General features: G+C 46.6%; 1 protein-coding gene across 1 annotated transcript in view; it reads left to right on the top strand.

Annotated features, from left to right (window-relative positions):
• Window positions 1-681: 681 nt before the first annotated feature.
• The window catches only part of LOC135827048 (poly [ADP-ribose] polymerase tankyrase-like), a 102,696-nt gene continuing 75,551 nt past the window's right edge, over window positions 682-27,826 (top strand). Inside the window, exons 1-3 of the mRNA XM_065339571.1 lie at window positions 682-952; window positions 6,970-7,363; window positions 22,443-22,708. Of these exons, the coding sequence (XP_065195643.1) occupies window positions 7,012-7,363; window positions 22,443-22,708 (618 nt within the window). The 5' untranslated portion in view covers window positions 682-952; window positions 6,970-7,011. The remainder of the gene's footprint in view (window positions 953-6,969; window positions 7,364-22,442; window positions 22,709-27,826) is intronic.

The raw sequence follows: 27,826 nt of genomic DNA, 5'->3' as shown, positions 1-27,826 counted from the left end.
ACAGCGCGCTGGCTAGTACAGTGCGTGACACCGGGACACTTATAAAAGTACGTAGCACGCGTGACCCACTTGACACGGCAAGTCAATTTTCGAGCGCTCATTCTACAGTCTACTGTAATCCTAGACCAAGGTCGAAATTTTCAAAGGGGGGGCCCAGGCCCCCTGGGCCCCCCCCTGGATCCGCCACTGTTCTACTACGATTTATCCCGGCTGTTTACCACGTGACGTGTACGTGGGTGAACAAACAGGCGCCTAGGCCTGTTCTACATAATCTTTAGTACAGGCGACATCGCTCACTAGCACTGTTGCATGTGATGACACTTGAACAGCTAGTCCGCCTCTGCTCTGGCAACACAGACAGTCGGCTTCATTTCATAATTGGTGTGGGAGCATCATGTCAGCAGAAAGGTCGGCCAGCAATGAATATAACTTGTTATGTAGACCTACATATGGATGTACACGAGTAGCACTGTACTTTTGTAGTGTGGAGCAGGCAGTAGAATCTGATGTCATGTTGTACAGTCATGTACATAATCTACGCGTAAATCTACATCTTCTGACAGATCAGACAGATGAATGAAGCCACAGAGCTCTGGCCGCTGGAGCGTGCAGCGAACGTGTAGAGAGGATCTTGGACTGCTGCACCGTCCGTGCTTTAATTGAATGCGGAATGGTTTTTTTCTTGCTCGTTGCCGTCTGTGGGTGTTCTGGGCGGATGCGTGTTCTGCTTGCGGCCCTTCATATTGTTGTTTTCTGGGAGTTTGAGTGACGCTCCGTCGCAATCTGGTTGCGGAAGTGAAGCGCTTTCGTTCGTTACCTGCCCATCGGCAGGTGGCGTTTAGATTTGTGGGACTACCAATCGTCCGTGTCAACGTTACCAGAATAGCGGACGCCGGACAGGAACCACCCGGCCGTTATCGGGAGCAGGTGCTTCTCCCTGGCTTGAAGTCAGGTAAGCATCTCCTATTCAGTCCCTATGTTTCACTGAAGCCAAGGTGTGCGCTGAGTTCTAGTAGCACAGCAGCCCTAACCCGTAACGATTTATTGGAAAAGGCTTCTGCTGATGTACAGTACTCCGTGTCGTGTGCTCACATTTGTCCGCATGGTATTGAAGCGCAGCAACGGCAATTCAAACGCGAAGGAATTTTTGGCTTCTGCAATATCCACTCACTCTCAATCCGTGTGCTTTACAAGCAGAGAAAATTAGTCGATGAATAATTTCGTCAAATTCCAAAGAAGGGACTTCTTCCAATCGGAAACGGTGACCTTTCACCAGAAAAACAAAATTATTTGGAAAGTTTTTTTGAGCTGAAGGTTTAGTGAAAAAGTTGTCAGCGCTTTCTAGGTTCTGCTCAGTGCCACCATAGCTTAGATAGTTAGAGCTATGCTCATGACAAGCAAGGTCGCAGGCTCCAGTCCTGTTGGATTTGCATTTTGTTCTCTTTTCAGGCAGTCCTAATCCCTGACAGATCACTTTGCAGGGGCGCCACCAGGTTCTAAAAAAGTTTTACGGCCGAAAGGAGGCGAAAAGAAAGAGGGGGTCTGGGGGACACGTCCCCCTTAAAAAATCTTATTATCGGGAGCAGGTTTCGTCACTACAATTGTCGCTTCGCACATCGCAATGTTTGTGACTTGATTGTCTTAGTCAGGCTGTCGGAATCACTGTTTTCTGTGTTCGAACATTGGTATGACCCTTCCCTCGCAATTGTTACGAAAGCCGTTGTGATCTTGGAGCTCTCTTCCGCACCAAACAAATTCTTCTCGTTTCGCACTATTTCGCCCAGAGTGAGTATCTTTTTCCTGGAGTTCATACCGGTCCACATTCCCACGTGAACCGTGAATTAAAAAAAATGCTCAGGGATACGAATCCTGGTATATCTCTTGAATTTGGCATGCTGAAGTTGACAATGGCAAGAACAAAGTGTTCTCAAATTCCTGAAATTCGCTACATGTGGTGCATGTTGCTGCGAAGGTAGCAGGCCTGAAAACACCAACAAAACCAGCGAAGCGCTTGTCAAGGAAAGAAGGTGCGGAACTGCTTACCCTATCTCGCTGGTGGTCGTTACGGTGTACTTCAAAAATGCTAGTTTGCCGTCATCGCCTGCCACCTGGAGTCATCGATTGCTTGAAAACGAAGTTTCATGACCTAAAATTTGAGCTCGCTTCTTGTTCACCGTTTTGTTGAGTACTGAAGGGTCTGCCTTAATTTCTGGTGAAGACGTTGACCCCAGCCGCAAGTGCAACAAAGCGGGAGGCCACAAACTTCTAGCTGACTTCTTCATTTCAAGTGGACAAAATAAATTTGAAAAATCGCTCTAGAAAGCGACAATTGTAATGATGCGGAGAAAGTAAAAACGAAGTATATTGAGTTGCTCTTGTTCATTCAAGCCCTCTCGTTGTGTATCTGTGTGTGTGTGTATCTGTGTGTGTGTGTATCTGTGTGTGAGTGTGTGTGTGTGTGTACATCGTAGGGCCCTCATTACCTGGCGTATCATACGTGGCCTGCTACATTACCATACCAGTAAAGAATGCTGGTCAAATATTCAAATAGGGCTTTCAACGCAAGGTTCATAACGTGAACCAACGTGGTAGGATATGTATGCGTGCAAAGTGTATGGAAGGAATGCATGCAGGGAGATAGTTTGTGTTTCAATACCACGTTCTGTGTGCCAAAAGGAAGAAGAAAAAAAATGATAAGCTAGCACCATAGCATATTACAACTATTCCGTAAAATGTACCTGACATGTCAGTGTGTGTTCAGGATCAAACCCCGTGTTATGTATGGAAAAAATGACAAAATATTAAAATGCAACCGTCGTACACCACTACTCGATTCAGAATCTGGGGAATCCAGAAAATTAATGATTGGTTTACAAATGAGTGGGCTGGAAATACCAGTCCCCTTGCTATGCTTTGCTTTCACCTAGGTCATGATGCGTGTCACTTCAATTTCTTACACTTCTATAACACTGAAAGAAACGTCTTTTCAATAATATTGTGATTATCGCATGATATATTTTTGAAACTCGGATGTTGAGCGGATAATAAATGAGCCGGAGCACGAAAAAATATGACCACAGACCAAAAATTCGATTTTCAGTTTTTTGTTTAACCCTTTACCTTCTGACCATAATTCCCAGGCAGTTCCAAATACGATATTTCTCACCTCATTCTGAGAATATCTTTGGTTATAATCAACCGATTTTCACACTCTTGGGCATTCTGGAAAGCTCTCCACGAGCTGCGTACAATGAGCTCAAACTGGACACTACTGAGATCACATATCCAACGCCAGGGTGCTTCAAATACTCCCCATCGCTGGGTATCCGAGAAAATTCTCTCCTCGTCAGCCATTTCTCACTCCTTCATCGTAAACATTTCAAATTTGTTGTCCTGGGTTTCTTTTTATGCTGCCCACGCGCTCAAAACATGCACAGGTGACTCAGCATGTCAGGAGAGGGAAATCCCCAGCTCAAGGCCAGTCACTCAGAAAAAAATCGACTTTTGCCGTAACTGAAATGTCGAGCGCGATATCTTTGGAATGCGGCATCGCAGCTCTTCGCCGATTGTGGCAATGAACAGCTGGGCTCTTCGGCTTCTTCCTATATATTTAGGTTTTGAGATTCCGTCGAGAATTGATCGAGTTACGAATGTTTTAGTGCATGCATGTCCATCGACCAAATTCGGTCGATTCATGTACACACAGAAGGTAAAGGGTTAAAAATGATCTAACACACCTAATGTTCACTGTCTGAAAGTTTTGGATTGATCGGACATGTCTAAGTGTTGCTACAATGGTATTATATGCAGCACTGTTGAAATGGCGATATTCTATGTACAGCAATGGGATTGTCATTTTTGCACACAATTGATATGCCCCTTGGTTCATCCTTTCCGGGTCAATTCCTCTGTCCAGGGTCTTATAGCATGAGCTGACAGGTACTCAGCCACATCCAAATTGTCTATAGGCAGCTGAGCTGCTTGTCCGGAATGCCTCCTGTTTGGAGCACCACTGGAGAACCGCCAGCGAAAACACGGTCAACATCTGTAGCTGGCGGAAGAAGTTGGTACTCCATGTCCTCTCCATCACACTCCACCTGTACTTTCAGATATACAGTGTACACTGCTGCACACAGTCTTCCTCAACATACTAGACGTCGCACTCATATTCCCCACACCAAAGCCCATCTGCACACGGTTTCTCCGCTCGCCAGAGAGTACTGCTTTCGCTGCATACTGCTCATGCTAGCGATGTTCCGCATAAAGGTACTCAAATTATCGACTTGAGCAAGTTGAGGGAGCAGCAGAGTCCATTGATTGTTTTTGCACTTGCAACCAATACTGGCATTGTCCCGGATATGTGCAGCGATGTCCATTCTGGCCAAATCATCGGCCGACTCACCTCCCAAGTCAGTGTCGATGCCAATCGCTTGCCAGGTTGTCATCAGAGTAGAATTCCTCGTCACTGCAGATCGTGGGACTACCAGCATCAATTCTTTTTACGCTCGATGAAAGTGTCGCCCTCAAATGACTCGTCGCTGTAGCCATCATCGTCTTCCTTCTGTTTCCGACCCGAATCCTCAAAATAGTTTATCCTGCGCATGGAGTGCGATGATGTCGTCTTCTTCCGCTCCGCAGTACATTACTACTACTAGGCTCTTCTGTCGATACATCGATGACGATCAGTTTTAGGCGACTCAGCGCAACATGGAATACAAACTCAAACAAATAAACTTACTTGCAACAAAGAATTACATCCGGAACAGTCCAGTCGACCGAGCTAGCTCCGCGAGGAGAACAACAACAGCGACTCGCGTTGCAGTGCACTTCGTATTTTTTGCCGCGGAATTCAAATCGCGATTATCTCGACTTTTTCAAAAAAAGCTGTGGTCATGTTTTAGCGCGCTCGGGCTCAAATATAGAAATGAAAAGTACACATGGATACGAGTTCAGAGTAACTGTCCACCATTAAGTAGTTACTATAGTAACTGGATACTATAGTATCTAGTTACTATAGTAACTTTATACTATAGTAACTAGATACCATAGTAACTAGTTACTATAGTAACTAGATACCATAGTAACTAGTTACTATAGATACTAGATACCATAGTAACTAGATACTATAGTAACTAGGTACTGTAATACCGGAAAGTCTAACGAATAAAAAGTTTAACGTTTTTGTAATTTTGGCATGATAACGTGCAGAAAGTTTAACGATGGCTACCTGGCCACCCTTCTGTATGCGCATCTTTACACAGAAATCTAGCGATAACGTATTTTTCAAATAACGAAAAAGAATTGGCCGCTAAAACGTTAGACTTTGTGACTCGCTAGACTTTGCTGTTATACAGTAACTAGATACTGCTATACAGTAACTAGATACTGTTATACAGTAACTAGATACTGTTATACAGTAACTAGATACTGTTATACAGTAACTAGATATTGTTATACAGTAACTAGATACTGTTATACAGTCACTAGATACTGTTTTACAGTATCTAGATATTGTTATACAGTAACTAGATATTGTTATACAGTAACTAGATACTGTTATACAGTCACTAGATACTGTTTTACAGTATCTAGATATTGTTATACAGTAACTAGATATTGTTATACAGTAACTAGATACTGTTATACAGTCACTAGATACTGTTTTACAGTATCTAGTTACTGTTATACAGTAACTAGATACTGTTATACAGTAACTAGATACTGTTATACAGTAACTAGATACTGTTATACAGTAACTAGATACTGTTATACAGTAACTAGATACTGTTATACAGTAACTAGATACTGTTATACAGTAACTAGATACTGTTATACAGTAACTAGTTACTGTTATACAGTAACTAGATACTGTTATACAGTAACTAGATACTGTTATACAGTAACTAGATACTGTTATACAGTAACTAGATACTGTTATACAGTAACTAGATATTGTTATACAGTAACTAGATACTGTTATACAGTAACTAGATATTGTTATACAGTAACTAGATACTGTTATACAGTAACTAGATATTGTTATACAGTAACTAGATACTGTTATACAGCAACTAGATACTGTTATACAGTCAGAAAGGGTTTAACAAACCAGTTACAGTCGACATTCTTTGTTGCCGTGGGACTGTGGCTTGTGCTCGTTTTCGTTGCGCTTACCTTCCCCTCTTTGGTATCTTCTTAAATTAACCTTGGACCTTCCGAGTTGGAAGGCTGTTGGTTACCGCTACGGAGATGTGTTGAAGTTAGGTGTCAGGTCGTCGAATGTCTCAGTACTCTGTCAGTGTTCTGCCTAGTTGTTCCACTTTCTGACCGTATATAGTATCTAGTTACAGCCCTAGTTAAAAACAAAACATAGCGAGGGCTCTGGACTGTCATTAGTGCCAGTACTGTATCCATACCTGCTCTCTCATTTATAAAACTGAGAACATAAATTCTGCTGGCCCATTGCAACATGAACATGAAACATGTAGTGATGAAAGCAGGGATTTTCCCACTGTCCGTAGGATTTCTAATAATCAGACAGAATAGCGTGCAAAAGTGTTTGTAAGATCCGATCAGCAGAAATCACCGTTTAATGTGTAAAAGTGTCTGCAGGTGCTGGTAGTCGACAATGTGTGGATTTGTCTGTACATGGTAGTATATGACAGTGTTGCTGTGTTTGTGTGTTGCTGTGTTTGTGTGTTGCTGTGTTTGTGTGTTGCTGTGTTTGTGTGTTGCTGTGTTGGTGTGTTGCTGTGTTTGTGTGTTGCTGTGTTTGTGTGTTGGTGTGTTTGTGTGTTGCTGTGTTTGTGTGTTGCTGTGTTTGTGTGTTGCTGTGTTTGTGTGTTGCTGTGTTTGTGTGTTGCTGTGTTTGTGTGTTCCTGTGTTTGTGTGTTGCTGTGTTTGTGTGTTGCTGTGTTTGTGTGTTGCTGTGTTTGTGTGTTGCTGTGTTTGTGTGTTGCTGTGTTTCAGGTATCCGTGTGGTGACAACACTGGTGAAGGGTATTGTCACAAATGGGGCTATGGTCCAGCAAGGATGAGAGCTCCGGCCTCCAGTCACAACCAGCTGACCAGAGTGATCGAGCTCTAGGGTCCAGCATTGATGAGAGCTCCGACCACCAGTCACAACCAGCTGACCAGAGTGATCCAGCTCTAGGGTCCAGCATTGATGAGAGCTCCGACCGCCAGTCACAACCAGCTGACCAGAGAGAGCCAGCTCTCAGGTCTAGCAAGGATGAGAGCATCGACCACCAGTCACAACCAGCTGACCAGAGGGATCCAGCTCTGAGGTCCAGCAAGGATGAGAGCTCCGACCGCCAGTCACAACCAGCTGATCAGAGAGAGCCAGCTCTCTCTGATGGTGCTGGTAAGTGAATTGATTGCTTTAGTTTATGGAGGGACAAAAGTGTAGGACTTGATTTCAAGGGTCATTTCAAGGGTCATTGCATGGTCCACTGCTTGTAATGGCTTTCGTTTCGAGCAAGCCGGGCATATTCATTCGTACGGCTCCATGTGAGATGCAGTGGAACTCGGATAAGAGGTACTGCCTCGGGAGTGGAAAAACGAACTTAGTACCAAGGTTTTGCAGAGCAAACGCTCGCATGGATTTTCGCGTCTGGGCTTGCGAATATTTGTGCGAATGTTCACGCGAAGTTTGTGTTTTCCATGATTTTCGCTCCAAGTAAAGTACGAGTGCACTCGTGCTTGTTTGAGAAGTCGCCTTCGGTAGATCTACAGAGCTTCATCCGACTGAGAATTTATTTGCTGCAAGTGGCTGCACCCTGAGACAAGAGCTTTTTGCATATGTTGTCGATAACCGGAGACCCACAGATAACCATGTTGGCCTGTGCCGCACTCCGGTGCTGCGAACACGCAAACACTCACACAAAGTTTCGCTTTTCGTGATTTTCGAGCAAACAGTTGTGCAAAACGTCTCTAGTATCTGAAGTACTTCTTATCCAAAGTTGACTCTTGCTAGACCCTGCAACATGTACGTGGTTAGTGACACGAAACCAAGCTTCCTTCACTGCAAACAGCCTCCTCAGCACTGTCAACATGCTAAAATACCTGTCGTGCAAACCTGTCAAGTGGAACGGTGTTTGAAAAACACCAAAAAAGTACTTAGTACACTCTGTCTGCACCTGCTGAAAAGTCCTTCATATTACTACTTGCAATTCCTATCATGGTACGTCGTTTCCCAAACACATTTGTATATGAGCTTGCACGTCTTACCCGGGTATGGTCTAAGTGAGTTCCACTGTAATTCTAGAAATGTAATGCAAGAGCCATGAGGCCACAACGTTTGTATGCAACTTTGGCAAGCCATGCATGCAACGTTATACAGCGTGTTGGCAAACGTGGCTTTCTCCGACCTCGTGACTGACGTGAAAACACAGCAAATGCATGCGCAGTATGTAGGAGTGTAGCATTGCAGGAGAGTGAGGGAGAAACCCTGGACATGATAACTTGTATTTCTACCATAGTTGACTGACAGAGAGTCTAATACCGTATTTCCCCGTAAGTTTGTACCTACTCACTTTCGAACTTAGCAACCACATGAGTACTTACTTTCGGGGGTGGTACTATCTTCCGGGGAGTACTTTTTTATCGGGGGTAAATGACACGCAGTGGGAAGCCTGCGCAACTCTAGTGTCCGTGCATATGATGAAGAGTACACATGTACTCTTGATATGATGTATGTACTGTACGGTGTCTGTACATGTAGGACGGGTACGAACTTACTATCTTTCGGGGGAACTGTCTTTCGGGGTGATAACCTCGGCAGTGGAAAGTGTATTTTTTATAGGGGGTAATAAGTCATTGGGGAGAACTTACTTACGGGGAAATACGGCAGTCCAGCAGCCAGGCCCCATAAATATTCACGCCCGTTCCCACTTCGAGCACACAACAAATGGACACCTAAAACCTGACCATGACACCTAGTGCTCCCTATAAATCACATTATTTCCTTTAGATTCAGGATGCAAGGGCATAAAATACGGAAGAAATTGTTTCACATCTGTAACCATAGCAGCGGCATAGTAACAGCATAGTAACTGTTACATTGGAGACAATTTAGGATATTTTTTTAATTATCTATACCACCGGGTTCGCACAAAATGCCTTTCAAACATACAGAAAGGTGCAGTGCAAATAGGAAAGAGGGAAGAAACCATTCTTCTGTATACATATACATGTACGTGTACTATGCTACATAATCATTGATTTGTATTACACAAAATGCATGGCATGCCGCCTAGGTTGATAATTAGGACAACAAGAAAGGATTGAAGTCAAATCCTACATAATGAACATCACTGATATGATGTACAATGTCCGTCAAGATATCCAAAACCAAAGAGTAAGCATATGAAGCACACATGAACAGAGACTGAAAGAGCTGAAGAAAGACGTGAGGTCTAGACAAGGGCTCCGCTGCATTGCAGTGGCGTCTTGGCCTTACGCGATCTTGATGCAAGACGTGCTGATGGTCACAAAGAGACTCTTTCCAGGCGTCAAGCGACTTGCAAACTTATCGCTTGCTCTTGCAGTGAGGAAGGCAACCAACCGCACCTTGTTCTTGCCCTTAGACAGATTTTTTGCACCATATGCTATTGTGGCGCATCGTGATACCAATCATGAATGGCAGCAAATTTATCATTAATCAGTTGCCTAATGGGTCGGTCCGTTGCCGAGAACGTCACCTTTGGGGACTGTGGAATGACCCGCGACACCGGCAACGTTAACATGATAATGCTCATCTTCCACAAAAACAAAACAAAAAACAGTGCTATGATAAACTACCTCCAGTCACCAGAAACAAATACAGTGCATTACGCATATGGACAGAGATTACACTAGTACATGACTGTATACCAATCGTAGAGTAACAAAACAAGAAAGATGGAAGTTATCGGGTCTATACCATCAGAGTTGGCAGCTATATGTACAGTCAACTTCGCTTATAACGACACTCGGCGGGGCATCAAAAAGGTGTCCTTTTTCGCGAAGTGTTGTTATACCCGAAGTCTCATTATATGAATTACAGTGGGATGGGACTTTGCTCTGGGCATGGAAATTCTGTCGTTATTTGCGAATTGTCGTTATGTCCGCAGTCGTTATTAGCGAAGTTGACTGTATTGGATTCTCCTGGTGTGCAGAATGACGCTGGGAGTGTGGTTGATATCCACTGTTGGTTTGCTGTCGTCAGTGTCAATCGCAGTACCTTCACTCTTTCATGTATAATACCTTTTATGCTCCGCACGACTTGGACCACAACACCATAGATATCCACACGAAATGGTAATAAATCAAAGAGGCCTTCTTCATTGCAGTTGGCGCAATATATTAACGGGATCGCGTCTTCAGCGTTTCCGACCTCCAAACTGTTATAATCATTATAGCTGGCCAGCCTGCTGTTTATTGGCAGACAAGAATTGCGCTGCTTCTTCAAATAGGCAGTTTATTGAGGTCTGTCCATGACATATTCAGCATTGCTGTGCGTGGAAGGAAAGGTGCAACTTAAGACTGCTGCTGGCCATAGCCAGCAAACTGCAACCGTAATCTGGGCTTCGGCTGCCACAGGTACATTGACAGAGAGATAGCCGCATACTGCACATACTGCAAACTACTGACTTTATGCCATTGCCTCATGGATCAGAAGTCACCACACTGAAAGAAGAACAGCAGAGGAAAACAGAACTGATGCAGTCAGCAACAAAATTGCTCCTTCACTTCATTCGACGAATTTGGTAGTCGTGCAATGCAAGAAAAAAGTCAGAGAGCAGGAGACCTATTTATTTAATGGGCAAGCACCAGTGCTTTGATGCCCATAATAAAATTTTGATGCTCAGAATTTCACCACAATCATACACGTATACTGACATATCTACACGATGCGACCAAGTACTCCACAAATTCAGAAAAAAACTAGTACTTCACGAAGTAGTGGTTGCGACTTCGGCGATGATTTGTAAGAAAGGTTTGCTCCCCACACCGGAGCTCGCGCTATTCCGCCGACTTTACTTGACACTTGACTGACTCACGACTGCCATCCAGAGCACACGAGAAGTCCATCGAACCTTCGACTCGGCAAACCTGCAAGAAAGCACCACTCCCTGCTCAATACACAGTGTTTCGGGGAATTCACCCCTCATCAGTTGAGCTTGAGTAGGCTGAGGAAGATTGTGCCTGAAGAGCACCACTTATATAGTGCTCTCCAGGCACAAACATCACCAGGGATACAAACTTACAGAGACGCTCCGCTTCCAGCGCGATAAACACCTCGTGAACACCAGATAGCAGCGTGAGTCAGTGTCGCAACCACTACTTCGTACTGTTGTGCCCAGCGCGGGCTTGCGACTAGTTAGTTTGGAGGTGACAGCGTTGCGAATGACCGAGGGTCCTCGACGTCTGTCTCACCGTCCAGGAGCGACACTGACTCACGCTGCTATCTGGTGTTCACGAGGTGTTTGTCGCGCTGGAAGCGGAGCGTCTCTGTAAGTTTGTATCCCTGGTGATGTTTGTGCCTGGAGAGCACTATATAAGTGGTGCTCTTCAGGCACAATCTTCCTCACCCTACTCAAGCTCAACTGATGAGGGGTGAATTCCCCGAAACACTGTGTATTGAGCAGGGAGTGGTGCTTTCTTGCAGGTTTGCCGAGTCGAAGGTTCGATGGACTTCTCGTGTGCTCTGGATGGCAGTCGTAAGTCAGTCAAGTGTCAAGTAAAGTCGGCGGAATAGCGCGAGCTCCGGTGTGGGGAGCAAACCTTTCTAACTAGTACTTCAGTTGGTGAAATAGTCCACCTCTGTCCCCTAAACTCAAATGCCCCTGTAACGCTGATAAAGGATAGGTAGATGCTCACTCAGAGTGGTGTTTGAAAAGTACCGAAACCAGTCGTGACGAATTAGAGCATGCTCAATTGTCTCTTCTCATAAAATGACAATACTGCCTGTACGTGTTTTTTCGGGTGTATTTGTGGGGCACATAGGTATCACTCTAATTCCTCATGCATCCGAAAGATAAGGCTTTGGTCCATCACCCCACAAAGCGGTTTTAGTGTCTGCGTTGAGTAAGCGCCTTACCTGGTGTGAAATTGGTGACCATAATCCTCGCTTCGGCAATTACAAAAATGAAACATTCATCCCAGATGGCTGCTCACGAACTGCAAGCTCCAAAATAATTTTCCAGGTTACTTGCATAGTTGTCAACATTACTCCGAACCATCTCTTCAGTGGAGGAAAGGTCTCCTGACGACACTAGAAGGGCTCTAAGCAGCAAATTTCTTTGAAGTATTCGCCATTTGGAGATAGAGAAAATCAACAGAAAACAAGCCCATACGGCGCCTTGGAGGCTACGATTCCCACGAGAAAATGTAAAACGGTCTCTGAACTGAAGCCGTGAAGGGCCTTGGCGCATGGACTGCATAGACTGGATGTTACAAACTATGCACGCGTCTGCTCTGCATGGTAGCAAGAGTACATAACCTCCCAGGTTAACCGGATAAAATACTCTTGATGCGTAATAGTGCATGGCCTAGGTCACCTACTAGCAAGAGTACATAACCCCAAGTGGGGTTATGTACTCTTGTTACTACTACTACTACTAGTACCTGGCTGGCTAGGTCTAGGCCCTTTGACACCGATATCTCATAATGGGGAAATCCCTCCATGCGGTGCTGCCGAGAGTCGTAGAATAACTACCGTCCCCCCCCCCCCACACACACAGTGTGCTTGAGGTGAAAGAATCAATGGCCGATTTGGACGAAAAGTCTGTTTTACTAGTCAATGCATTCACTTGTGAAGGCAACGAACAGTGCAGTCGATGCCCGGGAATCCTTCTCTTCAACTTAGCATCGTCAAAAAGTTGTGCGGAAGAAGTCGGAACGAAAGTCAATTCCTAGAGGTATTTTCAGGGCCTGACTGCTGGACAATAAATGACTCGACACTCTTAACTGTGCTTTGCGTTGTTGCAATAAATAGACTGTGCGCTCATGTGCACGTGTACTGGTTTCCTGTGTTCATGTCTGGAGTAGTCTGGCTGTCATGTTCATTGGCGAGCTGTGTGGTCACATGCTTCGCCATCTTAGTGCAAGACAGAGCTGTCTGAACTATCTACGTGGAAATAAAAGTTTAATTAAAATTATCTACATGATTGTATGAAAAGTATTAATGCCGCAGACATCACCACGCAACATGAAAATTTGCTTACACAGATTAGGCTTGTGCATACGAACGCAAACAGCTTCAAGGACCTTCAACTACTGGAGATAACGGGCATGACACAGTACAGAGAAATGGGAATCGCCACACACACTCAAATAATCGGTACGAGATAACAAATGCTAGTACACAGCTGACTTCTTACGAACTTCACCCTCATCAGCTCCATCACCTTCCCTGCCACTTGACTCCTCATCGTCCGTTTTATCGCCATCACCACCAGCCGTCTCATTGCCATTCGCCTCTTCGTTATTGTCCTCATCATCATCCGCCTCCTCATCATCCGCTTCGTCATTATCCGCCTCGTCATTTTCCGCCTCGTCATCATCCGCCGCATCATAAACCAACTCATCTTCACCGCCAGTCAGTCTCATACCATCCTTGCTCTCCTTGCTACGTCTTCCCGGTGCCTCTAGCTCATCAGCGTTTCCCATTTGTGTTTCGTTTTGCTTCTGGCTTCTGTTTCCCTTCACTGCTTTGCGTGGGCCTTGGCCATTCCTGAAATATATCTCCTGTTAGTAATTTGCAACCGACCTCTGCTGTCTGCTACAGCGTGCTGCGGTGCCCGCACAACGGGACACTGTGTCAACGAAGTGGTTTGAATTTCTGTGATTGACAGCACTGTAGTTGTTGCCGACTATTTATTTATTTATGTAAATTTATATCATTATCTCATGGCACATCATGATGACAGCCAGTAAAACTGAGACAAGGGTGAAAGCCAACCACAGCAGTAAAACAGATAAAAGAACACAAATAAAAGGCAAAGAAGGCAAAGGAGGAGACAAACTGTAGTATCCCCGCCCGACCAATACGGAAGTAGTACGGAACTAATACGGAGCTTTGCCTGATGTATAGTTAGTGTATCTCCGTATGTAAGCGTACGGCGTCTGCTGCATAAAAGCTGCTGCGCATTTCTGTTTTGAAGAAGATGAGATTATGATAATAACGAGCTATTCAACCTCCAGGTGTGCACCGGAGAGAAAGTCAGTTATTTTGCCGCTTCTTCTTTCACTAATAATTATATCTCAGGTGTGTACCTGAAAGAAGTAGAATAAAAGTAATTCTTGTTGATTTCACCGCGCCTACCACTCGGCTACCCATTACATTGGTGGCAGCGGTGTAGTTTTAAATAAAACAACGTGATTCGACCCCAGACCCCCATGGCTCAACCCGCTGCAGCTCCCTGCGACGAATCAAGATGAGAATCATGTTTCTTGCCTTCCTGGGCTTGGCCCTGCTTATTAGCTTGCAGCACAGCCAGGGTGCTAGCGTGGATCACCCTTCTCTACGCATGGCATCCACTGGAGACTCCAACGGCGATTCCAAGCGACCCGCTACCTACATGTATACTACCGGTGGTGGTGGCGAAGCTGATGAGAATGACGACATGCAGGCTGCTGACCAAGACAAGAAGGGTATTCCCCTAGACCAGCAGCGTTTGATTTTCGCCGGCACGCATTTGGCAGACGGCCGAACCCTGAGTGACTACAACGTTCAGCAGGGGTCCACTATTCACTTGGTACTTCGTCTCCGTGGTGGGATGCAGATTTTCGTCAACACTCTTCCTGGCTAGACCATCACTCTTTACGTCGCGCAAAGCGATGCTATCAACAATGTGAAGACCACGATTCAAGACGAGGAGGGAGGTTACTTGTCTGACGCCGAGGTAGCCGCTCTGAGTGACCGGCTCAACGAAGATGAAGGTAAAACCTGGCTCGCCCTCCGCCATAGCTCCAGCCGCCGCCGTGGTTACTAACGCTGATTCCAGGTATGGCATTTTCTTTCCTGTCTTCCTTCAGTCTCCCTGTTCTCTTCAGTCTTCCTTTATGCGAGTGTGTGAATCCAGTTTAGTTTGGTAGGCGTCTGATCATGGTGAGCCACGGCTTACCCAGCTAACGTGGGACAATGTGTGTGACAACGCCCCTTATAGTTATAGTGTATTCAGTTCGGTTTTTGAACTGCGATGTTCCTGGCGGGTTGTGCCAGCGTAGTGCAGCAAGAGTGCTGTGGTTTCAGGTCCTATTTGGAGGACAGTTCTTTCCCTTTTGACCCCGTGAGATCGTGTGAACCTGGTGTGCTTTTACTTCTATTTTATGATTTGTTATCAGTTCATTTCTTCTGTCTACTCTAAGCGTTATCATTTCCGATATAATTTGCCATCTTCCGGTTGACGCTCTTGTTCATGACTCTTCACTAATTTTTGAAAATCACGAGGGCGTGATTATCTGTAGGAAGGGAGGGTGTAGTATCCCTGCCCGACCAATACGGAAGTAGTACGGAACTAATACGGAGCTTTGCCTGATGTATAGTTAGTGTATCTCCGTATGTAAGCGTACGGCGTCTGCTGCATAAAAGCTGCTGCGCATTTCTGTTTTGAAGAAGATGAGATTTTGATAATAACGAGCTATTCAACCTCCAGGTGTGCACCGGAGAGAAAGTCAGTTATTTTGCCGCTTCTTCTTTCACTAATAATTATATCTCAGGTGTGTACCTGAAAGAAGTAGAATAAAAGTAATTCTTGTTGATTTCACCGCGCCTACCACTCGGCTACCCATTACAAAACCAGCAGGATGTCATGCAAATACATGAAACCTATAATTAAGCAGAGATTTTAGCAACAAAATTATCCATCGACGTGCTGGTCTTGGTCTGCGTTGGTAATTTTGCCCAAAACACATAGCCAGCAAAGATCGGGGATCTAGTGAATAGGGACTAGACCCTAGGTGTTGCTTGGCAGGTGTGACAAGGATAGCGGTGGAGTCGGCGAGACGGTATTCAGCAGAGAGGGTGTTCTAGTGTGCAACTTCGCTGTATGTGAGCGAGTGAAAGCCAGAGTGTCTATGGGCTGCTATGTTCTCATGCACACCACTACTACTAGACAACAGGAACTAACTAGTGTTGCAGGCATTATTCACGTGCCGCTCAAAAGTCAGGTACTCATCATTGGCACCAAAATATTTGGCATTGGTGGAGGGTGGTATATCAACGCCTGCACAAGTCAGCTTTAGGTGGCCGGGAATCAACTTTGCAGGCTGCCTAAACATGACAAATTTGGTCTTCTGGGGGTTGAAAATCAGGCCCTCGTCCGTTAATGCTTGGTGCAGGCGGGTGAGGTCTTCATGCAGCCTATCTGTTACAGCGCTTTAATTGTTGCCTGCGATGTAGAATGCTTTGTCATCGGAATATATTTGGCTGAGGGAATGGTGAAGGGAAGACGAGATATCACGGACAATCGTGGATATGGCGTCTAATTTGGAGACGTGTTTTGCTGAGTATTCTTTGCAGTTGCAGTTTGGGTGTCAAGTCGTAGCTTTTCCCTCCCTCCCACTCCTTTCAAGGTGGCATATTGTTTATCCGTTTGGGAGGGGAGGGGCAAACTGGCCGCATATTTTGTCTGTATGTTGTGACGCCCGATTCCAGGCAGTCGTGTGAACCCTCAGTGGGCGATTTGCTGGCCTCGGTGGCCGTTTGTGCGCAATCGGCGGGCAAGGTGATATCGGCCGACGGTGGGCAGTTTGCAGGCCTCAGGCGGCAATTTGCGCGCCCTCGATGGGCTGTCTGCTGGTTTAGCCCTCCACGGGCAGTTTGCTGGCCTAGGCGGCCATTTGGATGCCCTCGGTAGGCAGTATACTAGTTTATCACTCAACAAGCGATTTGCTGGCCTCGGCGGCCATTTGGACGCCCTCGGCGGGCAGTATACTAGTTTAGTCCTCGGTGGGCAGTTTGCTGGCCTAGGCGGCCATTTGCGCGCCCTCGGTGAGCAGTATGCTAGCTTAGCCATACGTTGGCCCTCGGCGGGCAGTATGATAATTTAGCCCTCGGTGTGCGGTTTGCTGCCCTCGGTGGCCATTCATACACCCTCAGCGGGCAGATGCCAGTTTATCCCGTGGCGGGCGAGTTGGCTGGCCCCGGAGGCCATTTGAGCGCTCTCGGTGGACAGTATGTGGTTGGCCCATAGCGGGCTGAATGATATAGCCCCTGATGGGCCGTGTGGCATAGACCCGGTCCTTGCGCGGGTATTTTCTTCATCACCGTCATGCATCTTTACTCAAACATGTATGTATGCATGTATGTGTATGTGTGTGTGTGTGTGTGTGTGTGTGTGTGTATGTGTGTGTGTGTGTGTGTGTGTGTGTGTGTGTGTGTGTGTGTTAAATGGTGTAATCCCAGCACAAGTTGCTATGTCTAACGTAGCTGTTCGCTATCATCGCTTCTGCGATGGGCATATCTGAGGTCTGAGGTGTGTATGGGGGGGGGGGGGGGTGCTCCCATATGCCAAAGTGTATTCTCTTCGGTGAACTGGACAAGACCCGGCCACGTCATGGGCCCCGGAAGCGGTGGCGGGAAAATGTTGTGTCCGACATGAAAGACCGCCAGATAGTGGACTGGTACGACCCCGCCCAGGATCACAGAGAGTGGAGATCAGCATGCAGCACCATTCCTCCGACCGAGCCTGTCACCTTAGACTTCGTTTGCACTTGTGGAAAGTGCCATCGCCGTCGCCAGGACTTGACTCGCCACGCCCGATTCTGCTCGTGACTTGAACACTGTTGGTCCCTTTGGGACCTGCTATCATCTCCTGATGGGCATATTGTATTGTATTGTGTGGGTGGGTGAGTGTGTGTGTGTGTTTGTTTGTGCGTGTGGCTGCTTGTGGTGTGTGCGTGGAGATTGTGTGCATGTGTGCGTGTGTGTGTGTGTGTGTGTGTGTGCATGTGTGTGTGTGTGTGCATGTGTGTGTGTGTGTGTGTGTGTGTGTGTATGTGTGGAGGACACATGTTCAACTCACGGCCTCCTTCGTATATCTTGGCAGCCTCGTTAACCCTGACTCTCGTGTTGGCCTTGAGGTTGATCGTCGTCTTGCCAGCGCAACTCGTGCATTTGGAGTACTCCGCTGTGTGTTTAACACTCCCAGCCTGTCCATCCGCACAAAGAAAATGCTGTACGAAACTTGCGTTCTGACTGTTTTGCTGTATGGTGCTGAGTGTTGGCCGGTTCTTCGTCGTGATGAGATCCGTATTGACAACTTTCATCATCAATGTCTACGGTGTATCCTGGGAGTCTCGCGCTGAGATCAGAAGTTGAGTCATGTCCGGAATTGTGACCTCCGTAAGCGTTGGAGGGATGAGGATCTGGTGTCGGACACTATGCGCCGTCACCGCCTCCAGTGGTTGGGCCATGTAGCTCGGATGCCTGACAACCGTCTCCCTAAGCAGTTGCAGTTTGGATGGCATGACGCTCCCCGACCAGCTCAGGGACCTCGTCTTCGGTGGAAGGACAGAATACAGTCAGACATGAAACTGTGCTAAATTGATGAATGGTTTACTCTGGCCCAGGATTGTCAGCAATGGAGAGATGCGTACCGCACTCGTGTGCAGGGTCCTGCCCCGGTACCGCTCTCTTGCCTGGTATGTAAACGGACATTCAAGAGTAAATCTGTACTTGGACGACACAAATATTCTGCTGATCGCCAGCTGCCTGTAGCGGAACAGCCGGACGCACGTCAATGCCATGCCTGCCTTCGGTGGTTCCGAAGTGCCGGTGGACTGGCTGTGCACAAGTGCACAACACCCGCCCTACCCCAGCGCATACCAATCACCAGCCGTCCGTGTTGCAACCAGCACTGCGCTACCTGTGATCGCTGTTTTAAATCTGCTCCTGGCTTTCGGCGACACAATTGCAATCGTGGACGGCGTCGTGGCGGAGCGGCTTCCTAGTGGCAGTGCTGCCTTCTCTCGAACTCTCTCTTCTACTCTCCCCTGTCTTGGGGGCGGCGTGGCCAAGCATTTGGCAGCTGTACACCAGGCCAGGCCAGGTGTATGTGTGTATGTGTGCATGTGTGTCTGTCAGCGTAGGCGCACGAGTGGCATGCGGGAGCACTTGGAGGTGCTTACATGTTTGTGGGTGCTCAGGCTAACACTGCTAAATGGTCTCTATAAGAGTGGCTGCTGTGCTCCTCTTGCCCTATTCACATCTTTATTGCGTTGCCTTGACGAGGCTCTGTGCCTGCCACATAGAGACGGGTAAACTAGGGCTCGCACCGCCACTCAGACTTGTATTTTCAACCAACATACATGCGAATATTACATCCACCATGTGGTTGAGCGGGTATAAGCCTTATTCTAGAAGTACTCTTGTATCTTGATTGCACGCGCAAGAACGTTGTTATGCTCTGGGTATCTGTTTCTTCTGTTTAGGTTAAGGCTAGATTAAAGAGGAACTGTCACCAAATTTTTGTTGTCTTATCTTGTAGTTCTTTGGCTCCTGATCACGATGGTGTTATCCGTTTTTCTCTGCAATGACTGGAAGTGGGTGAAAACTTGAAAAAAAAGGTGCCCAAAATTGTCCCGAAGTACCGAGTGACGTCACACCGGACTTGACCTCCACGTGTACATTCGTCGTCAAAAACGAAGTCCAGCCCGTGTGCTGGTCGATCGAGCTAGCTGTTCCAATGTACGGTGCACGTGTGCCTTTGGGACTGTAACACAGATGGGTATGTCGTACCGAAGGAGAATGCTAAAGAGGCAGAGACCCACGTGCAGCTACAAGGCCAAATCAAAATAAAAAGCAGCTGAGCTTGCACCTTTTTTGACTTCTTCCGCGAGGATCTAGTAAGTTTTATTTTGTGAGCACGGAAGTACGTTGTTGTTTTGAACTTTTCGTGTGAGGAACAACACGATGATGAGGTCGTATGCAGAAAACAGTACTCCTCCGGCCGGCGATAACACCACCAACCCGAGCCCCAAAGGAACGCGATGTAGGTACGTGAAGGCGATTCAGCTGGCGTTATTGCTGAAGATGCAGATGACCAACTCTGACGTCTTTCATTTCAGAGCCAGGTGGGCAACACCGCCACCTTCGATACAACGACATAATTTTCAAGTACGAGGCATGTGTGTCACACTAACAGCAAACAAACATCCTTCGACTCCTTCGTGATCACGAGTAAAACAAAGAGCTGGAGCTTCGTGGAGGAAGTTTCAGTGCGACAAACTGCTGTCGACTTTTGTTTTTTTTGTCCCTTTTTGGCGTTCTCATTGTGTACAACGTACACATCAGTGTCCCAGTTCAGAAGGCAAGCGTGCACCGTACATCGAACAGTTGGCTCGATCGACCACAGCACACGGGCTGGACTTCGTTTTTGACGATGAATGTACGCGTGGAGGTCAAGTCCGGCGTGACATCACTCGGTACTTCGGGACAATTTTGGGGACCTTCTTTTAAAGTTTTCACCCACTTCCTGTCATCGCAGAGAAAAACGGATAACACCATCGTGATCAGGAGCCAAAGAACTACAAGATACTGTCTAAGCAGAAAATTTCGTCGGTCAATAATTTCGTCCAACTCCAAAGAAAGGGAGTTCGTCCGGTTGTAAATTTCGTCCATGGATCATAAGAGTGTATTGAAAAGATGGACAAATTAATATTAGTCCAGCATTTAATTTAGTCCAACAGCTCGTTGGACGAAAAAGACGAAATTAAATTCCAGACGAATATTTCTGCTTGTACAGTAAGACAAAGAAAAATTGTTGGTGACAGTTCCCCTTTAAGGCTAGAATAAGGCTAGATTAAGGTTCGAACCGGCCTAAATGGTAATATTGATGATGGGTGACCTTTGTTACTAGTATGTGGCCTGCAAAGCACTCCGTAAGCATTTGAGCTGGTCACCTGACTCTAGGTTACAAGCTCCACCGCAATGTTCCTACACGCGACTGTCTGGGTGTAATTGTAACCGCACTAGCAGCCTATTTCCAGATGTGTCTTACCATGTACAAGTATGGTGCCTGCATCATGTCTTCAGTGGCCCCTGCTACATACGTCCTACTATGTGGTAGTCTGCGAGTAATCAATGTACCCACAGGGAGTCTCAATCTATCCCAAAACTTGTCTTGGATGGCTGTGTTTGCAGTTTTCTCACAATCGAACTATGTAGGCTGAAGACACGGCTCTCAACTTGTGATTGCAATAATCGCTCAAGGAATGGGACCTATATTTGTTGAGTTATAGCGCTCAACGAACGCGCATATTGCCATACGCTCAAAGACTTTTCCGCAGGGCATTGGCACTTGATTTTATGTATGATGACTGGCGCTCTAGTTTATTGATTGCCTTGTAGCAGTAGCTTTCCTGGAAGCTATATACCGTGGAATATTTATAGAGATTGGCTGCCTGATTCACGGGCCTTTCTGGGTGGCGTGTTTTTTTATTGAAATTTGACCGTTTTCCCTTGTTGCTAGAGCCCTAGCAGCAGTACCCTGTCAAAGAGATAAACAAGACGCGTCGCAAAACGACTCCTGACTACAACATCATACATCCACATGCACACTTGCCTGGACAAAGACAGTTTGGGGAATGTCATTACAACTAACATCACTACAGACACTAGGTAGTTCTAGAACAGCCTGCGCGTCTGCAAGTGCCAAGGTGTGTGGGTATTTGTGGGATGTACTAAGTTTGCATGTGCATCACAACACAATGCTTGCAATCCACTTCTCGCTCATTTCCTTCATACAGTGGTGCTAAGTTGTGCAGTGCACATAACAGACTTACTGAAACCTATCTCCAGTCAAGTTCGTGTACCAGAAAGCAGTTATCTAGGTTTGCCAGTGCTGAACACACTTTACAGTTCTAAATCATCACTGCTATATCACTAGTAGAGGATGGCTGGCTTTGATGTAGATCAGTCCAACCTTTCAACCTAGGTCCAACAGATGGTGGCTTTGCCAAAAAGTGATTCATTAGTTTTCAAAGATGCCATGTTGACAAATACATGTTCAACAGAAGAAGATGATGCGTTCCCTGTCCCAGTATTTACCTATACACCATGCAATCCCAGTATTTACCTATACACCATGCAACCCCAGTATTTACCTATACACCATGCAATCCCAGTATTTACCTATACACCATGCAATCCCAGTATTTACCTACACATCATGCAATCCCAGTATTTACCTACACACCATGCAATCCCAGTATTTACCTATACACCATGCAATCCCAGTATTTACCTACACACCATGCAATCCCAGTATTTACCTATACACCATGCAATCCCAGTATTTACCTATACACCATGCAATCCCAGTATTTACCTACACACCATGCAATCCCAGAATTTACCTACATACCATGCAATTTCAGTATTTACCTATACACCATGCAATCTTACCATGTACAAATAGACATTTCTTTTCCATGTGCTTATGTTTGTACTGTAGCAATGGAAGCAGCGTCTGAAGAGGAGAGTAAGGACAAGTATCTACCACCAGATATGGCTGATGTGGACAGTGATCACTACTACTCAACCAATGCACCTCATCCAGATCTGGTGAGAGCATGTGAAGATGACGATGTGGAACAAATCCGACAAACCGTGAATATCGGCACTCCAACCGAACCTGTGATTAGACCGGATCTCTTGAAACAAGTGCCGGAGCCATACTTTTACGTTTGGGATGATTCGAGAATTCCCATGACAATCATGGTAAGTCAGAAGTATCTCCTCCCTCCCCCAAGTGAATGCTGCTTTGCCAGTGTCGCACCAAAGCAATTTTCACCTCTCAAACTATGTACAACTTGCAATTAATTTCAACAACTTTTAGCGGTGCACTAGTTTAGGGCTGCAACGGGTAGGGGTTTTGTCGGGTAACGGGTCCGGGTATTTTATCCGGGTAGCGCGGGTACCCTATCAGGTATTTTTGACACAGTTTGTACTGTGAGTGTGCACTTGCGCTACATAGAAATTGTACAGTAGCATGTACATGTAGCCATGCTATTTCCATGCACCGTTGCAAAAACACTGTACTCCAACCACCTGATTGATTTCTCAGGAGAAAAATGGATACCCTCCTACTTCCTCTGGAAAAAAAACTTCGTGACTTTTTGACATTACTTTTCAAGGAGTTACTGAGCTCAACAGAAGTGTTCTTTTGGAAGAGAAACACTTCAACACATTCAATCGACATATCTACAATATTTACAGGATCGATTAGTGGGAGTAGAGTGTCAGTCTGGGTCGCCATCGCTCAACTCATCACCGCTGAAACCGTTCCAAGTGGCAGGTCGATTAACTGGATGTCGTATGTCACGAAGCTTCTCTGCGTCTCTGATCATCTTCGCTGTTACCTGGATGCCTTCTCCAACTATTTGCTTTCACTCAGATAGCAACCGGTTTGTACATGGGGTAGTGGTCTATCCGAGAACGTACTCACGAGTAGTGGTCTACCCGAGAATGTACTCACGAGTAGTGGTCTACCAGAGAATGTACGTAGGTAGTGGTCTACCAGAGAATGTACGTGGCTAGTGGTCTACCAGAGAATGTACGTGGGTAGTTGTCTACCAGAGAATGTACGTGGGTAGTGGTCTACCAGAGAATGTACGTGGGTAGTGGTGTACCAGAGAATGTACGTGGGTAGTGGTCTACCAGAGAATGTACGTGGTTAGTGGTTTACCAGAGAATGTACTTGGGTAGTGGTCTACCTGGGAATGCACATGGGTAGTGGTCTACCAGAGAATTCACTCCGTGTACCGTATTTCACACTCGCAGCCACACGCTAGCAAAAAAACAAGGCAAGAAAGTAATAAAGAGCAACCCTGCCAGCAAGAGAGATGTCAGTGCAAGACACGGGCAGAGCAATGGCACGGTGTGGGTAACTGGGCAGCAGGGTAGCACCTGAAAATCCGACTCCCCGAATTTCCAGACATGACCGCTACACCGGGCTGGCGGAAAACTCGCCTTGCCGCCAAAAAACTCTTCTAGTAATATGGGACCTGCCGCACTGCCAGTCACAACCAAAAAGCCGAAGATAAGCAAGTGGAAGAAAGCAATCATACAAAAAAACGCTGAGCCCCTCGGAAGAGAAACACAGCATGCCACATGCCATGGAAAACCAGAAAACAGCGGACAAAACAAGCAAAACCGTACAGGACCCAAGGGTTGGTGGGCGGTAAACCTCCAAGCTAACATGAGGAACACAGGACCATGTCATAACATGTGGAAACTGAGCACTACTAGCAAGGCTTGAGCTTCGTGATTCGCAGGCTCACACGTTCCCCCCCCCCGTCCGTTGGGGGGGGGGGGGGCTGTGTCCACGTCGTCAATCTGCCACTCTCCTCGGCGTCATACATTCCTCATCCTCAGTCAGTGGTCGCCCAATTAGCTGGAATTCCAACTGGACCAGATGCCAAGGGCAGTGTGGGGGAGCGCACCTCTACAGTAATGTCAAGGCCACCACCCAAAATTGGCATGCATGTCCACCTCCTCCAGCAACTGGCCAAGTACATCAGCTCCACCCGCCAAACAGTCCGGCAAGTAGGCCACACATGGCAGATCCCCACCCAAGGATGGCAAGGAGCCACGCCTCTAGCTCTGCTTTGAAGCAGACATGTGAAGACGGTAATAACACACAGTTTCTGTCACTCACCATACCAGCCAGCCCTGCTCTTGATTACAATATGCCATGTATTCACATGCCCATCGATGTTGTCAGCTTTACTAGACTGCTCACTGATCATTTAGGCAAGGCATTCTCCACGTTCGTGAGCAGGGGCTTATAATCTGGATTCCGCATAGCCTTAGGCTTCATGGGTCGCCGTCAGACTGTGAAGGACCCAAATATTCGCTCATGTGCCGAACATTCCTTGTACATGCTGGAGTATCTAGTATTCACACGCCCACTGAATTCGTCCGCTTTACTAGACTGCTCACTGATCATCCAGACAAGGCATTCTCTTCCTGCGTGAGCAGGGACTTACAAGCTGGATTCCGCATAGGCTTCACGGGTCGTCGTCAGACTGTGATGGACGCTAATCTTCCCTTATGTACTGAACATCTCGTGTACATATCAGAGTATCTGGCAACATCCTGTGCACAAGGAGAGACCTGCTGCCCATATTTCATCCGTCCATTTCCATCCTTCCAGTACTCGGGCATTGGCATGGTGCCCAAGAAGAATAGTAAACTACGCATTTCCACCATTTATCAGCTCCCGTTGGCAAAAGTGTTAACGATGGCATTGATCCGTCCGCGTTTAGCCTGTCTTATATTCGGATTGACGACGCAGTGCAAACAATCATGGCCTACGGGTAGGGTGCATTGCTGACACAGCTGGGCATCCGCAATGCATTCCGCATTCCGCTCATCCCTGTGCACCCGCCGGACTGGTCTCTGCTTGGTATTCAGTTATTATTATTATTATTTATTATTATTATTGTAGAAAGGAAAAGGACATACGGATACGAGTTAAGAGTAACTCTCCATCACTGTAACTGGATACTATATACAGTCAGAAAGTGCAATAACTAGGCACAAAACTGACAAGAGTACTGAGACATTCGACGTCCTGACACCTAGCTTCAACACATCTCCGTAGCGCTAACCGACAGCCTTCCAACTTGGAAGGTTCAAGGTTATGGAAAGACCAAAGAGGGGAAGGCAAGCGCTTTGTCAAATATCGTACTGGTCTCGTCGTCGTCCAGTAACAATCGACATTCTTTGTTCCATTGGGACTGTAGCTTTTGCTCGTTTTCGTTGCGCTTGCCTTACCCTCTTTGGGCTTTCCATAACCTTTAACCTTCCAAGTTGGAAGGCTGTCGGTTAGCGCTACGGAGATGTGTTGAAGCTTGGTGTCAGGACGTCGAATGTCTCAGTACTCTTGTCAGTTTTGTGCCTAGTTATTGCACTTTCTGAATGTATAATCCAGTTACAGTGATGGAGAGTTAATATGTCCTTTTCCTTTCTACATTTATTTATGGCTCAACATCCGAGTTTCAAATTATTATTATTATTATTATGTTTGTTTGCGTTTGCATCAACCTGCATAAAGCAGGTATATAGCCTTCGCTTAAACTGCCATAAAAAAGAAACCTCATCCTAAGCGAGAGGACTAGTGGAAAAGATAACGATAACGAGATACAGAATACAAAGAAATCCAATGAGTTAAACGGGTATTCAGTGGCAAGGGAAATTTTGCTTTGATCGAGTGCTGCTGCCGTACGGCCTACGCTCCAGCCCACACAACGCAAACTCGACCACTTCTTGGGAAACCCTCCTTTGCGTCAAGCATCGTCGCACCAGGCAGAACATTTGCACGGCACTTATTGCATATCAATAAGAGGTTAGCCGATCGCCGATGCTCTGTCTCGTTTCAACCTGCAAGCATTCCATCAGCTGGCGCCATCGGCACGGCAAGCCCCAGACACTACAATCCGCTTCCCACTGCTGGACTGATGCGGACGGTTGCCGACCTGGCAGCCATGGCAATCACCCTGACAGCATGGTGAACATACACCACTTGGAAAAGATTATTTATGCAATTATGCGCGTAGTGGAGATGGACGTCCCTGGCGGCTACAGACATAATGCTCAGGTGCATCGCAGCACACTTCCCGCAACCGGTGGAACTACGGACATTTCATGTGTATATGGCTGCAGTGTGCAACACGAATCTTGAAGCCACTCCACAACCTTGCCCGATTGCGCCATCCTGACATATTTGATTGCCTATCTATCTGATGGCAATGACGCACTCTTACGCTACCACTCTGGGAGGCTGCTGCCTAGGCTAGATCGAGTTGCTGTGCCTTTCCGAGGCATCGAAAGGTAATTTCGAGAAGACGCTAGTAGTCGTACCGCCATGCATATTGAGATGAGAGGTGCCAGGATAGATTCGCTTGGTCCTGATCATTCCAACAAGCCCAGGAGGACGAAAATCCATCAAGGTCAACTGAACTTAGAGAAAAAAGTTGTTCGGACCTTTGCGCGAAAACGATACCAGGAGAGTCAGTGCGCTGGAAAGGCAGTTTGCTGGAGTAAATGGGGCCAGCACGGAAAAGGTTAATCAGGGCAATGGGCCGATGGAGGAGCAACAGTGTCCTGCGCTACATCAGGACGACCGACACAGACATGGCGCAGCTGATCCAAAAGCTGCGAGAGGTACAAGCGCATTGCACAACACAATGAGGTATGTAAGCACTCGCCACGCGGGCACACAACTCACACTGATGCATGTACCCACACACTTGCTTAGACCAGCTGCCGATTGCTTGGAACCGCATGGCAATTTGCTCTGATAAGGTCATGCTGACAGACTGCGCTGATAGCAACAGCAGCGTCATTCACATACGTGCATTTCAATATGTCACAACTTCGCATGGAGGTTGGGCAAACATGGGCAAGCTATCTCCTCTCATCTGGCAATCTACCACTGCCTTTGGCCATCACACTCATACGCCCACACTCCTGCCCCCTAACGGGCATCGCACTTTGTTCGTTAGCGGTCCGCACTTCGTGCGTGGACTATCAAACATACTATCATATGAGCCGTCTACACTCCGCCCATTTCATGGGCTGCACCTCGTGCGTGGAATATCATACATACCATCATACATGGGCTGCATCTCGTGAGCGGATGATCCTACATATGAGTATCACATGCCAGATTCGGTTGCCCTGCACTCCATTAATCCTCCACACGTTGTGTGTTCTCCACTGGTCTGCAATAGTGAGTGCATGCGTGTTAACAGGGGACAAAACAAGCAAAAAACGTCCCTGACCCAAGGGAGGGAAGGTGGGTGGGAAAATTCGAGGCTAAAACGTGGAACA

Source organism: Sycon ciliatum, chromosome 11, assembly GCF_964019385.1.
Source record: "Sycon ciliatum chromosome 11, ocSycCili1.1, whole genome shotgun sequence".
In the NCBI taxonomy this organism is placed as follows: domain Eukaryota; kingdom Metazoa; phylum Porifera; class Calcarea; order Leucosolenida; family Sycettidae; genus Sycon; species Sycon ciliatum.
This window is presented reverse-complemented; position numbering and strand designations above follow the sequence as displayed.